Consider the following 15,002-nt stretch of genomic DNA (forward strand, 5'->3'; position numbering starts at 1 on the left):
TCAAAATCAATACCCTCTTTTTGGCAAAACCCCTGGGCCACAAGACGACCCTTGTTTCGAACAACCAAACCATCCTCACCCTGCTTCTTTTTGAAAACCCACTTCGTTCCGATGGGATTACAAGCAGGTGGAGGCTCGACTGAGACCCAAACTTGGTTTCTTTCAAAATTTTCAAGTTCCTCATGCATGGCATTGACCCAATTAGAATCAGAAAGTGCGTGTCCAATATCTTTGGGCTCAAAAGAGGCAACAAACGCTGAATGGTCAAAGCCAGCGATACTTGTTACCTTGGACCTGGTGACTCGCTCGTTGAGATCACCTAGCATCTGTTGAGGTGGATGGCGACGCTGAATATGTCGCGGTGCTTCCCGTGTCGAAGTCGCCTCCTCCTCAACCAAAGCTGGTGCCTCCTCAGGTGCAGCTGGTGTAGCCTGAGTCACCTCCTCGAACAGCCCCCGGGAAGTAGACGTAGTCGGGTCGGGGCCGTCGTCATCGTCCGAGCTCGTAGCAGAGATAGCTGGGTCCACAGCACGCGTGGTAGCCTCAGCCTCGCCATCTGCAGTTTCTTCCTCCTCATCTTCAAAGATGGAGGTGCCGAGCTCATCATCTCCTGCAACTTCAAAGACAGAAGAATTGCACGGTGCAGTCTCGTCGAAAGTGACTTCACAAGTCTCTCTGACGATGTTAGTATCAATAATCAGCACACGGTACGCTCTAGAGTGAGAAGCATAACCGAGAAAAATACCGTCAGACGAGCGAGACTCAAACTTATCAAGATTTCCATCTTTCAGCACAAAACACCGGCAACCGAAAACTCTGAGATGGTCAACACGGGGCTGGCGTCCAAACCGCAACTCATAAGACGTCCTGTGCATGAAAGCACGCAAGAAAATGCGGTTGGACACGTAACAAGCGGTGTTAACCACTTCAGCCCAATATTTGCGAGGAGTCCTATGCTCATCGAGCATCGTCCTCGCCATCTCAACCAGCGTCCGATTCTTCCGCTCTACAACTCCATTCTGCTGTGGAGTGTAGGGAGAAGAATACTGGTGTTCAAGACCTTGATCACTGCAAAAGACATCAAAACGAGCGTTTTTGAATTCTGTGCCATTGTCAGAGCGGATCGCTCGCATGGCCTGGGGTAGCTCGTTTTTCAATCTCAAGATCAAGTCTCGAACAAACTCGAAAACCTCATCCTTGGTTCTCATGAAAAAAACCCAAGAATAGCGAGAAAAGTCGTCCACAATCACAAGTACGTACCACTTCCCACCAACAGACATCACCCTAGAAGGACCAACTGTGTCCATGTGTAGCAATTCTCCAGGGTGAGAGGTCATCACCTGATTAACAGGCGGATGAGAAGCGGCAATCATCTTCCCGTGGCGACACGGATGGCAAACAAGGTTCTTCTCAAACTTCAATTTGGGCAATCCTCGAATCAGGCCAAGTGAGCTCAGTCTCGACAACAAATCGAAGCTCAAATGTCCAAGTCTCCTATGCCACTTCCACAAATCAGAAGAAGAACCAGCCATCAAGCAATGAGAAGGGCTAAAAGGAGTTCCAGAGAAGTCAACCAAGAAAACCCGATCGCGAGGTGTAATCCGACAAACCAAATCTCCCCTGGAATCCAAAACACGCGAACAGCCCTCCTTAAAGCGAACCTCAAACCCCTCATCAAGAAGTTGCGAGACAGAGAGCAAATTAAAACCAAGATTCGAAACTAAAGCAACTTCTCTCAGGGTAAATCGATCAGAAACTCGAACAGCGCCAAGTCCACGTACCTTTCCTCTTCCATTATCCCCGAACACAATGTACTCCTTTGAGCGCATCGGGGTGAGGCTGGAGAACTATTTGTCATTTCCGGTCATCTGGCGCGAACAACCGGAGTCCATGATCCACCTGTTCTCCAAGCCTCCGACCTGCACATCAGTAGTGAGACAAAGGGTGAGCAAATGTCTCAACACTGGGGTTAGCAAAGTGAGAAGCAAACCAGTGTCGAGCCATTTGCTCTATAGAAGGGTTAGCAAAACCAGACAAAGCGTATCCCCCGTCCCGTCTACCACGTGACTGACGAACACCACCGCGAGGAAAGCGTGGAGCCTCAAAACCTCCTTCAAAGCCTCGGTCTCGTGGTCCATAGCCGTACTGAAAACGACCAGGAGCACGGCCGGCAAAGCGACCACCTGCTGGAGCACGGTAACCACCACCGTCTCCCTGACCTCCACCTACACGGCGCGCCCTAGCATCTCGCCTATCACCACGCCGAGAAGGATCATGCACCCGAGCAGAGTACATGTCCGCGTTCAGTCTCTCCTGCTCTCTCCTCACAGCCCGCTTCCTCCTGAAGCAAAACTCCTCCAGGTGACCTTCCCTGTCACAGAACTCGCAGTGGTACCTCACCTCACGCTTGGGAGGAGGAGGCCTAGCCTGCGGACGGGGAGGAGCAGCCCTCTTCTTCTGGGCAACCTGGGCTGTGGCAGCAGGGAGCGTGTCGAGGGAGTTCCTCAGCTCATTGGGCTTTGGAACCCAAACCTGCTTCTGCGGAGGTGCTTTCGGTGGTTCTTTAAGCACACCATCCGCGGGGTCAACAAGTGAAGGCTGCGTGCTCGTGCTAGCAGTGTTTCCAGCAGCCTTGCCAATCTTATCATACAACCTGTCAAAGTCTGACTTCGTGTATGTGTAACCGACCCCAAACCCATCACCATGCTTGAACTGCTTAATCATCATGCCCAATTGCGGCTCACTGCTAGAGACCCAACTCAGAATCGCCCTAAGATAGGTATTCTCATTCTCTAAGTTGGCTTTCTCTACCGCAAGACTATCTAAATCAGCAATTAAACCAGGGCAAACAGAGCAGTCAATAGGTGGGCTAGACTCTACGACCTTAGTCTTTCCAAAAGACTTGATCAAAGCGTTCTTCTCCTCTAGCTCCAATCTAAGCGTGGGACAAAGCTTACAAGCGCCAAGCAAAACTGGCCTAGACTTCATCTCCTCTAGCTCGCACACAACAGTAGCAAACTTAGACTGCAACAAAGCTAAATCGGACTTAAAAATAGGACACTCATCGCATTCAAGCACATCATTAACTATGGGAGCGTCCTTGACAAGTTCAAACTCATGCTTGGCCTTGGCTAGCTCGTGAGACACGTCAGAAAGCGAAGTCTTAGCAATATCTAGGTTCGCGACGTTCTCATCATGCTTGGCACGGAGAGCAACAAGATCGTTCATGTGAAATATGCAGCCAGCGCACTCATCCTCACTAGACTTCTCCCTAGCACAAGCCAGCTCAGCCCTAAGCTTTCTACGCTCTCTAGCTGCTTCCTTAAGCAGCCTCTTCTGGTTGTCGAGAGCGGCGTACAACTCCCTAACCTCTGTATCAAGCAGGTCGATCGTGGAGTTTACCTCTGAATTGCTCTCGGATCCAGGAGAAGAGCCGGAGTGCGTCGGTGTAGCATGTCCACCTGAAGACGCACGAGCACCATCGGCTTCGCCCGCCATGGTGCAGAAGCTCTTGCGCCGACCGGCCGCCAAGCAAAGTCCGATGAAGCCGGTGGCTTCCTTGTCCCGCTTCTTCTTCTTCTTGTCGTCGTCGTCGGAGGTCGGTGAAGAAGAGCGGTCGGTGTTGGAGCTCTTGTCGAGGTCGCTGAGCTGTGCCAGGAAGGCCTTCTCCCGCTTCTTGGCCTTGTATTGGAAGCGCTTCTTGAGCGACTCCTTGTCGAAGCGTCCTCCCCGGTCACAACTGCTGTGCTTGTGGCGCCGACGCTCCTTGTTGGAGCCTCCCTCGTCGCGGTCGCGGTGGCGGTAGTAGTCGAAGGAGTTGTTCTGGCCACCGCCGGACTTCTTGGGGCAATCGGCGATGAAGTGGTTCAGATCGCCGCAGTTGTAGCACCCGGGGTTCTTCTTCCTCTGCCTGTTGTGGTAGACGCGCTGGAACTTGCTGATGAGGAGGCACAAGTCGTCGTCGCCCAGCGTCTCCAGCTGCTCATCTGAAACAGAAGGCAAAGAGGCAAGAGAAAAGCCAAGAGCAGAGTTAGCGTTAGAGCTCGATCCACCTGGGCCAGTCACAAGAGCGACGCTCTTGGAAGGAGGGGCACCATTGAGCTTGGCTCGTGTCTGGTTATCCACCTCCGTGGCCTTGAGCTTGCTGAAAAGCTCGTTCACGGTCAGAGTCTCATAGCCTGCAGACTCAATGATCGTGTTCACCTTGAGATCCCACACAGAGCGGTCAAGTGCGTAGAGCAACTTGAGAGCCTTCTCGTGCTCTGTGTACTCAAGGGCACCAGCAGATCTGTTCGCATTGACCTTGTTCACAATCGACTGAAAACGACTGAACATCAGGTCAATGCTCTCACCCAGCTCCTGTGTGAAGTTCTCGTACTCACGCCGGTGAGTCTCGAACAGTCTGGCCTTTACCTGAGGTGTACCCTCGTGGTAGTTCTCAAGGCACGTCCAAATCTTGTGGGCTTCCTGAAAACCCTGGACGCGTGAGAACTCCGCACGAGAAACGCCAGCGAACAAGGCATTGACAGCCTTGGCGTTAGCCTCGTGCTGGGTCACCTGAAGAGGCGTGGTCCGAACAGCCAGCACCTCGTAAAGCTGGTTCGTGGTAATCTCCCAGACATCGGCTCCCATGCTCTGCAGGAAGTCTCTCATGCGAATCTTCCAGTAGGCATAATCCTCGCCAGAAAACACCGGGATCTTACCAAGACTCGCCATGGTCGCCGAGTGGTTTTCGAACCGGTTAAGGTACTGAAAACCTCAACCAAGCTCTGATACCAATTGTGGGACCGAAGCCGGCGACCAGAGGGGGGGTGAATGGGAGCCGATCAAAATTTCTTCGAAATTCGAATCGTCGGCAAATATCTCAAAATTGCCCAAACCCTCAAGCGTTCTGACCAAAGTTTGGAGTAGCTATTGAAAAGCTAACCCAACACAAAAGGCCTCGAACGAGCGAGCGAAACCACGAAGCAAATCGGAAGCGAATTGGAAAAACTGCAGCACTGATCTGCCAGGACCGGTCTGACCGGTGCGCTGGACCGGTCTAACCGGTCGTGCCTACCGGTCTGACCGGTAGCACCTAGAAAACCCCCGAGAAATTGGATTCAAACGTTGAATCTCGAGCAAATGACTACGAAAATCGGTGAAACTTGGGGGATTGCTTAGCCCCTACCCCGTGAACATATCCCCAAAAGATCTCGGTCTAAAAATCAACGAAACGTGAGAATTATGGGGGAGATCAAAAGGGATTGCGGTTTTCTCAAACACTCAAGAACTCGAATTCTGATGAGCTCGTGATTCCAGAAAATTTGGCACGCAGCTAGTAGCACGGGAATCACTCCAAAGAGCTCTACGAAACGTCGCAATCAAGTGTATTAAAATCGAAACGAAAATCCATCACAAAAAGCACAAGAGAGACAGAATTGGATTGATTCAAAAGCCCAGAGGGCACAAGGAGGATGGGGCCTCCTTTCCTAATCACATTCAATACAAAGTCTCACAAATCCATGGACAAATCTACTCTAAAGAGAGGAACAGGGGGAGGAGAACACAGGGGTGGCGGCCTGGAGAAACAGATAGTCCACGAACAGATTACAAAAGCCGCTATTAACCTAACACAAGTGAAGGGGTATTTATACCCGCGGGACCGGTCTGACCAGTACGCTGGACCGGTCAGACCGGTTGGCCTGCAGCACCCCCTGTACAACGATCTCATCCGACGGCCGAGGTTCTTTCTTCGAAACGAAGTCTTCTCCGCGATGCCGCCGTCTTGATGAAGATCCAGTCCGCGGTTTTGGAGGGTCCGCGAAACCCGGATAGGTGGCCGGTTTTGAGAAAACCGCCAAAAACCTCACGCGCGGGAAGATTCCCGCCTCCACGCCGTGGCCCTAGACGCCGTTCCAGCCTCGGCTTCCTGACGGCCCTAGACACCGCCCGACGCCCGTCACCTCCTCGCCCGCAGCGAGGCCCTAGACGCCGTCGACGCCCGTCGCCTCCGTCAGTCCCGAGACCGACGCCCGTGCCTCCACGACTCTGCGTCTTCAACCGCCGTCCGCCTCCTTGGTTTTGTGGCGCAAACCAAGAAACCCGTCTTCCGTCGCCGCTTGCGCCCTCGATCCAGGAGTGGACGCCACAGCTGCCGCCCGGTCCGAGCTCCGGTCCCGGCTGCCCTTCACCGCCGTCCACCGCACGGTCCATCGGCCACAGCACCTCCACGGCAGCTCCCCGTCGACACTCGACGCCCGTGTACCTGCAATCCAAAGACCAAACGCACGATCACACCGCACGATTGACAATTCACTTATCACAAGTAGAATAGAGTACTCTCGTTCCTCACACTGCGGTGACCTCACGCACGTCTTCGTGCTGGACGAAATGTACCCGGAGGAGATAGTCGCCCATGGCTTACCATTCCCAAAGCTGACCACCATCCACCTGCACGACCTGCCAAAGCTGCGGCAGATATCTGAGGTCAAGATGCTCGCGCCGGCGCTCGAGACCATCAGGATCAGGGGGGGCTTCGGCCTGCGCCGGCTGCCGGCCTTGCGGGGCCGCGGGCCACGCGTGAAGCGACCAGCCGTCGAGATGGAGAAGGATGTCTGGGAGGCGCTGGAGTGGGACGGGCTTGCCGCCGGCCACCACCCCAGCCTCTTCGAGCCGCCCGTGCACTCGCTCTACTACAGGAGGAGGCGCCTCCTCAGGGGCACTGTTCTCAGGTACGCACACGGCACACTGCTCTGTAGTCTGTACACCAAGCTCTGTAACCTGCACACCAAGTGTACATTTGTGAAACTTTATTTTGTTGAAAGATTACATTGGTGAAGTGTAACCTCTCTTTCATTCTTCCTATCGACTGCATACTCACTCGCCATTTTATGACTCTCTGCCTCTCGCATTGCCTAGGTGAATCCTGAGCCGTGCGTCAACACTGCCGCTGCTGCCACGGGAGATGGCCGACTCGTTCGCCCTCTACGATGGACGCTGGTCGGGCAGGGTTGCTGGCTTGCTGTGACGGTACTGATGCTGCTGCAGGCTGCAGCAGCTGCCTTTCGTTGAGTTTGTTGTTGACAAGGTAGGGGCCTCAGGTTGGCTTCCTGCTTGCGCTGATGCTAGCCGAGTTGGCCTAGCGGATGCCGCGTGCTTTGGAATAAAAAGGCTGCCGGGTTTTCTGCCTGCGCGTGTGTTGCGCTCAGACGGTCAGACACCGGCCGGCGTGTGTGCTCGAGTGTGTGGCTTGCGATTGGATCCTAGACAATGAAGCAGCAGCAGTAGCTGGGTCTGGGTGTGCCTGCCCACCTGCTGTATGTGTGTGTTTGATGTTGTGTGGCTTGATGAGTGCCTGCTACTCCGTTTGGAACGGAGTGCGGAGCTAATAAGCAGCAGCTGCGTGTGTGTGTGTGCACGCGAGCGTGCCTGTCGTGGATGCGCACTGAGTTTGCTTGCTATGTAATGTTTGATGAACCAAGAGACATCTGGTTTGTGTGCCTGATGCCGACTTCTGTGATTTGTGAAGCATTTATTAAGCTTCAATGTATGGTGTTTGTGGTGTGTGAATTATTCTTGCGAGCGTCAGCAGCTGGGAGATAAGGCTCTGTATTAAGCAGAACATGTTTTGGCATCTACCATCTAGCCATCAACACAAGGAATTAGCTTGTGATGCAACACTGAAATGGCACCATCCTGACGAGTTCTTAATTTTGCTCGAGTACTGGGACAGTTTCTATTTTCATGTCTGTGAACAAGGAAGAATCCTCGCATGCATGCTCTGTTTCATCTGAATCCACAATTCTTGTGAGCTGCAAGCTTGCAAATTTACTTTTTCTGATTCCGCTAATTCGTTTCTACTTCCAAGGAAAAGGGGTTAAAGAAACTATTTCCACAATTTCGTTTCCATACTTGGAACAAACAACCTGATGATTATCGCTCTTTTTATGATCCTTCAAAGCAGAAATACTAATAGAACAACAGAGTGCTCGAGTATGGAAAAAATAAATATTCATCACTGTTTTAGTGATTATACTAGTGAGCTTAATCTGAAGGCCGGAGCATAACCTGAAACAAAAATTACCAAAATTGATTACTAGTGAGCTTAATCTGAAGGCCGGAGCATAACCCAAAACAAAAATTACCAAAAATGGAAGGACTCAATGGGATTCAAACACAGATTATACTAGTGCTCGATATGGAAAAAATAAATATTCATCACTGTTTTAGTGATTATATACTGGTGAGCTTAATCTGAAGGCCGGAGCATAACCTGAAACAAAAATTACCAAAAGTGATTACTAGTGAGTTTAATCTGAAGGCCGGAGCATAACCCAAAACAAAAATTACCAAAAATGGAAGGACTCAATGGGATTCAAACCCAGATTGCCAGATTCAAAGTCTGGAGTGCTAACCACTACACTATGAAACATTTGATGTTATATCATGATGATTTATTTATTTATATGTTATATCCACTGCAGGTAACCGGCAGAATCACACTAATCATGACGCACCTTTATCTCCAAAAAACAAACATATACCGCATTCAAGGAGCAAATCATCTAGTCTAGAATCATAAAGTTGCAAAATTCAACAGCTCCTCTACAAAAAATGACAGATTCAGCACCTCAATATAGAGATACAGTAGCATGTTAATGCTCGGAACACTATTCCATCTCATAGCCCATCATCGGCCCAAACAAATCTTCCGTGGTAATAGAAAAATGAAAAGGGAGTATGCCCGACAATAATCCGCAGAGAAAAGAATAGCCTCTGAGAAGTACAAAATTGGTGACTGTCGCATAGTACATACTTATTACCTAGCCCAAAACAAGTGCAAAGAGTATGCACAGGCACACTAACTTCCTGAGAAAAGGAACAATACATAGTATCTATTTTACAGTCTCTTGTTTCGTAGGGATTTCATCTACTTTTTCACTCACTTGAGCATCCTTGGACTCTAGGCTGGCGGCCTCAGCTCTTTTCATCGCGATTTCTCTTTGCATTTTTATTTGCTCTTGCATAACTTTTGCCATCTCCTTCATTTGCTTTTCTTCTTTCTCCAACTGCATATTGGTTATGATCTTAGCATTCTTGTCAATTGGTTTGAAGTATTCATCTATGGCAGTTTCCTGAAAATTACAATGTAAAACAAGTTAGCAATGGATATGCATAACCCAGGAAGCATTCATCTTATTGCCATGCACGATGTCCCATGAAACTGCATCAGTATATATTCAAAATATTTCACATCAACCAAACATATACAATTGCATTGTTTTCCACATGCCAATAGCATGATTCCCAACCTTTGTCTAATTGTCTCACTTCTGTCAGCACACAGTACATTTTTTTTAAGAAACTAAGTTGTTGCAAAATGCAGTATACATTTCCAAGGCATGCATTGACTAAATTTTTAGGTGTAAACTTACAGCTTCTTCAAGATGCTGATTGAGAGCTTGCATCTGCTGAACCACTTGACGAACCTCTGACAAGATAACTTTTTCTGGCTGTTTCCGCAGCTCTTCCTTCCTAGCTTGGGCCTGAATGAACAATAGTATATATTCAAAGGAATTACACAGACTAAATGATATGCGAGAACTGATATTTGTAATTGTTAAGACAGATATTACTTGATACGAAAGCTAGCTTTTCTGTATCTTTTGCAACAAACAATCAACCCTTTTCTCTCTTACCTTTTGGGACAGAACACTGATTTGAATTACATGAAGGAGTTCGTACTAGCTAACATTCTAAGCGTAGTATCATATATACCAGTATTTCTTTACTGAAAGCATATGTGGCTCGGGATAATAGATTGATTATAGGTGCAAAGCACAGGTAAAAATATATAGACAAGGAACAGAACCAATCGGGAGTCCTTGCCTAATACAATTAGGACCTAATCAAACTATCCCTTATGGGACATGCACAAGCATGTGCGGCAATAGACCCAAGTCCCAAAAGGCCTGCCGAACCCCTCTGCTAACATTTACATAATGGTACAACATCATTAAAGTGAATACACTAAGCAACTCACAGCTTTGCCCACCCAATATTTATGTTGCTAAAATGCCAACATAACTAACAGTGGCAACATGAATAATCCAAGAACTGTATTGCACTTGCATGAAGCCTTGCTACACAACAATCGAAGCGGACAGGTGGAAAAAAGGACACATCCTGTTTTATGATAGCCAGTTAAATAACTAAATAATTCAAATATTTTCCATGCCTAGGAGATGCTAACTTTTTTTTGAAACAATGTTCAAAGGTTGATGCAGAATACCAAAAAAAAAAATGCAATAGTACTCCTTGTTCAATGATCATCATTGCACAAAATAAAGATCATAAGTCAAAACCACGCTTTATAACAAGGAGCATTTTCAACTTCAGACCAGGGCAATCTGCAAGATACCCCTGTTCAAAACCATGACCAAAGAGAAAACCACACGATTTTCCTATAAAACTACATCATATAACAACAAATTGTTGGAAGTTAAAGGGATGAATTCTACCACATCAATAAACTACACTAGAGAGTATTTTGCAGAACTCTGCATAAGAGTAACTAACTCTGTCTAATAAAGATCAATTATCATGTAGGGAAAATATTGAAATGACAATCATTTCGAAATGGTATGATATATATAACAATAACTTGTCCTCAATGTTAAGAACTAAACAAAAGTTTATATGCACCGGGTACCTCTTCGGATCAATAATGTTGACAAAAAATACCAATTTTCTGCACCTAAGCTGCGTAAAAGCAGGTTTCGCACTAAATGCTAAGCACTAGACATAGAGTGCAAATCAGCTAAACTTCACAACTTAAATTGAACAGGAAGCGGCAATGGCACCATGGAACCTCTACTGTTTAACCTGATCCCACTTTCAACAAGAGAGAACAACTAGAAGATCTGGTTCCATGCGGGGCTTAAAAGGCAAAATTGGTGCTACACTTTCCCCAGCAAGTGTCGGTTACACCATGGAGTCAGACAGGACAGTACGCACTGCTACAATATCTCGAATGAAATCTCGTGGGGAAAGTACTTGCCATCTCGAGGCGCTTCTGCAGCTGCAGCCTGTAGGATCGGATCCGCCTCTCCTCGTAGCCGGACATCACCCGCACGATGAACCACGCCTTCCTCCCGAACTGCACCAGCCTGTCCATCCCTCCGTGAACGGGAGCACGCGCCCGCCGACGCCCCGCGCCAAGGGTAGATGTAGATCGGCCTCGCGCGCTAGGACGAAGAAGAAGGGCCTAGTTGATCCACGGACGGATGGGCTCGATTAGACAAGAAGGTCACCACGCCGCAAACGAATCGGCGGCTAACAGAACAGATAGAGGAGGAAAAGAATCGGGGACTTCGAAGAACAAACAATCCGCCCAGGCAGGAGTGGGTCACTTACGAGGAAACGGAGGCACCGATCCCCGGCCCACGCCGGTGCCGCCCAAGCAGAGGGCCGGGAGTGGGGGGGTGGGGGGAGTGCCTTGCCCTGACGAGGAAAAAGGTTTCAACGGAATGGCGACGCGCCGGCGGTGAGGTCGCCGATGGTGGCGGGCCTGGCGGCGGTAGAACCGGGTGGGGGAGGGGAGGGAGATGGGAGAGCCCAGCCAAGTCCGTTCTGCAGATTTTTTTTCTCTTTCCGCTTTTGCCCTTGAGCCTAGCGCAGAATGACGATGGTTGGAACGGAGTCATGCCCCCGATCAAAACCGTCCGGCTGTACCGCATTTTATTCGTCAGGTCGGCCCGGTTCAGCTGGTTTTCGCCCAGCCCTGAGTGCATGGACCGGCTCCTCCGTTGCTGAATGAAAAAGCAAATCGAGCAGCCTGATGGCCAATCTCAATTGCGTAGTGGTCGTAGTAGCAACGAGGTTGCTGTCCCGAATGGCCACAAACCACAACCAGCACCAGATTTCCGAATGATGAATCGATGCATGCTTGTTCAGGATCTTCACTACGCCATCCAGTCTCCAGAAGCAACGGCAGGGGAGCAACGGCAGCGGCGAAGGCGAAGGCGAACGATGCCGGCCGGACACATTGGCACATGCAATGATGCGGTGCAAAAAGGCGCGGGGCAGCGGGGGGTGCGTGCGAGCGCGCCATGCCTGGGCGGCCGGTGCGCGCGCGCGCGCGCGCGGAGAATCTCCCCGGGAAAGTCAATGCCGATCGCCGACCCTGCACGGTGCGCAGAGACCGGGACAGTGAGCGCGTGCGCCCGGTGCGCGGCGCAGCGATCGATCCATGGATCCGCGGGGGAGCAGCGAGTCATGGGCTCATGGCATGGATCATGGCAGATGCGCCGGGGCAGGCACGGCCAGGGTGGAGACAGGAAGTTGATTTTTTTTATTATTAAAGAGGCTAATTATATAAATTTATATAAAATTTAATCAAAATTTAAATTTCTAATGTAAATTTGGGGATCATGGAGGCCGGGCCCCTGTCCGCCCCCCTTATCCGCCCCTGCTCTTATTAGTTTTTCCTGCTGAGCTCTTGTTTAATTGCAAACTTCAAAATTCCAAATCTATCACATCAAAAGAGAATCTTACATGTATGAAATATTAAATCTAGATGAAATAAAAAACAAATTACATAGTTTGCTTGTAAATTGCGAGACGAATCTAATAAGTCAAATTAGACTAAGATTAGACACTAATTTGCTACATTAATTGCTATAGTGCACATTCTCTAATGATAAATTAATTAGACTTATTAGATTCGTCTCGTAGTTTACAGACAAGTTCTGTAATTAGTTTTATAATTAGTCTATATTTAGTACTTAAAATATATAAAAATTCTATGGGTGTGTTTAGTTCATTTTGCAAAAATGTGTAAAGATGTAAACAGGGCATTTGAAGTACTAAATGAAGTCTATTTGCAAAACTTTTTGCATAGATGGGTTGTAAATCACGAGACGAATCTAATGATGCTAATTAATCCATGTTTAATCAATAATTAGCGGATGGTTATTGTAGCATCACTGTTGCAAATCATGGATTAAGTAGACTCATTAGATTCGTCTCGCGATTTACAGTCCATCCATGCAAAAAGTTTTGTAAATAGACTTCATTTAGTGTGTCGGTACCCTGTAGCAGGGATACCCATTCTTACTGCAGCAAGGCAGGACCCGCGTAGTTGTCCATAGCTGCGCGGGAAAGGCGGAGTAGCCAGGCCCCACAGGTCAGGCTCTTCCCTCACTAGGCCAACGGCCCCGGACCCGCTCCTCGCCTGGGGAAGGGTCCGAAGACGCCACGTGTCCCTAAAGAAGGGAAGCTCCGTGCTGACCGCCGAGGCCCGGACCCCCATAGGGGTCCGGGACCTCCTGCGCCCGTCCGGACTACCCTCACCATGTAGGGGTCCGGGACCGCCACGTGTCCCGAGGACGCGGGATCGTGCGCGAGTCTTCCGCAGGGGGACTCGCCCACCCACCGCATTTAATGTGGTGGACAAGGCGTGCTCTGTCGCCGCGGTACGTGAGACAGCCTTTGTCAGGCCTCGCTGAGCACCGCGTATTACCAAGAAGCACAGTGCAGCCGCCTGTGCCGCACCCGCGCAGAGCCCGCCTGCAGCATTAAATAGATACGACAGCACGGCACTTTTCCATCATGCCGCCTACGCCGCAAGCTACACCACCCGCTTAAGCAATGTGACGGGCGGTGCCACTAGCTACGACAGGCCCGACCTGACAAGACAACGCTAGGACATGATGGACGAAGGGCTCCGGGAGCAGGCAAGGGAATCCAAGAGAGAGATCTCCTTTGCCTGCGACGCCATAATGTATGAACAGTACGTTAGTTTATACTGCATCGTTGGACCCACCTGTCGGGGATCCAACGGCTGTGTACGCGCCCCCTTGAGATATAAAAGGGAGGCGCTCGTCAGACAGATCCAGACGGACTCAAGCTCTCGCACCTTCTCACTCTCGTGGGAAGGCAATACAACACACAGTAGACGTAGGGTATTACGCTCCGGCGGCCCGAACCACTCTAAATCCGGCTGTGTTCCTCGAGTTCTTGAGTGAGATCGATCTAAGACTAGCTACCCCCTGAGTACACACCCTTTGGGCTAGGGCGGGTGCCTTCCTCCACCCGGCCGTGGTTTGCAGCACCACGACATTTGGCGCGCCAGGTAGGGGAACTAGCTGGTCGTATTTCATCATCTTCTTCGTCCCCATGGTTCGCGTGGACGACGTGGAGATGACGGAGGGGGTGGCGTCCTCCACGCCACATGCCTCTCGCGTTCCTGCCCCAGGGGCAACTGTGCCTGTGGAGCAGCCACCGTTGGCGGCGGCGCGCGCCGCCCGCCGGCAAGAGTCAGGGCGCCCATCAAGGGCCCCCTCACAGGCTGCGAGCGGCGGAGCGCTGGCAGCGGCTAGGGAGTTGCTTCGCAACCCCCCGGCTGAGGCAGCCTCGCCAGACGCCCTGAGGCAGTGGCGGGACGACGTCGATCGTCTCCTCCATCTGGCTCAGGCCTCCCCCAGTTCTGCAAAGACTGGGCAACGACCTCCGCCTGGCAACGCGGTGGTACCTTACCACCAGCGTCAGGGCGGTGCGTCGGCATCTGTGCGCTCCCCTACCGTGAGGGGTGCACGAACAGAAGACTTGCGGGCGGAGCTCAACCGCCGGCGCGCGGGGGAGGATGCCCGCATCGCTGTCGAGAGGGCGCGAGAGCGCCGTCTCAACATTGAGGGACGCAACCTCAATGTCGATCTGGACGCGGCGGCACCCAGGCCTCCGGTGAACGCCCGGATTCAGTCAGGTGCACCGGTGGCCGGAGTGGGCTGTGCTGCGCTTGCGGAGCACCTCCGCGCCGTGGCGTGGCCACCCAAGTTCCGCCCCCACCTGCCGGAAAAGTACGACGGTACTACTAACCCTTCGGAATTCCTGCAGGTGTACGTTACCGCCATCACAGCGGCTGGTGGCAACGGCGCCGTCATGGCAAGCTACTTTCATGTAGCCTTGTCTGGGCCAGCCCGGACCTGGCTCATGAACCTCACACCTGGGACAATCCAGTC

At 50.7% G+C, this 15,002-nt stretch overlaps 2 protein-coding genes across 3 annotated transcripts; one reads left to right on the top strand and one right to left on the bottom strand.

Moving 5' to 3' along the window:
* The first annotated feature begins 6,342 nt into the window (after positions 1–6,342).
* Positions 6,343–7,692, top strand: LOC120682291. The gene is made up of 2 exons (XM_039964115.1): positions 6,343–6,713; positions 6,901–7,692. The coding sequence occupies exons 1-2, from the start codon at positions 6,373–6,375 to the stop codon at positions 6,902–6,904; spliced, it is 345 nt and encodes a 114-aa protein (XP_039820049.1). The 5' UTR covers positions 6,343–6,372; the 3' UTR covers positions 6,905–7,692.
* A 986-nt stretch (positions 7,693–8,678) lies between these two features.
* LOC120682292 lies at positions 8,679–11,702 on the bottom strand. 2 transcript variants are annotated; one of them, XM_039964116.1, is made up of 4 exons: positions 11,398–11,676; positions 11,042–11,248; positions 9,417–9,527; positions 8,679–9,116 (listed from the first exon to the last, which is right to left on the bottom strand). In XM_039964116.1, exons 2-4 carry the CDS (start codon positions 11,156–11,158, stop codon positions 8,877–8,879), a joined length of 468 nt encoding a protein of 155 aa, XP_039820050.1. In that variant the 5' UTR covers positions 11,159–11,248; positions 11,398–11,676; the 3' UTR covers positions 8,679–8,876. The 2 variants fall into 2 exon arrangements, with proteins under 2 accessions (XP_039820050.1, XP_039820051.1); XM_039964117.1 differs by lacking the exon at positions 11,042–11,248 and having other exon boundaries at positions 9,082–9,116; positions 11,398–11,702.
* Between the last annotated feature and the right edge of the window lie 3,300 nt (positions 11,703–15,002).

The sequence above is a fragment of the Panicum virgatum genome, chromosome 7N (genome assembly GCF_016808335.1).
Source record: "Panicum virgatum strain AP13 chromosome 7N, P.virgatum_v5, whole genome shotgun sequence".
Classification (NCBI taxonomy): Eukaryota; Viridiplantae; Streptophyta; class Magnoliopsida; order Poales; family Poaceae; genus Panicum; species Panicum virgatum.

Coding starts and splice junctions, on each gene's coding strand:
- LOC120682291 (XM_039964115.1), top strand. CDS start 6,373: ATGTACCCGGAGGAGATAGTCGCCCATGGCTTACCATTCCCAAAGCTG.
- LOC120682292 (XM_039964116.1), bottom strand. CDS start 11,158: ATGGACAGGCTGGTGCAGTTCGGGAGGAAGGCGTGGTTCATCGTGCGG. Junction 9,528..11,041: donor TGCAGAAGCGCCTCGAGATG/GCAAGTACTTTC, acceptor TTGTTCATTCAG/GCCCAAGCTAGGAAGGAAGA. Junction 9,117..9,416: donor ATCAGCATCTTGAAGAAGCT/GTAAGTTTACAC, acceptor TGTAATTTTCAG/GAAACTGCCATAGATGAATA.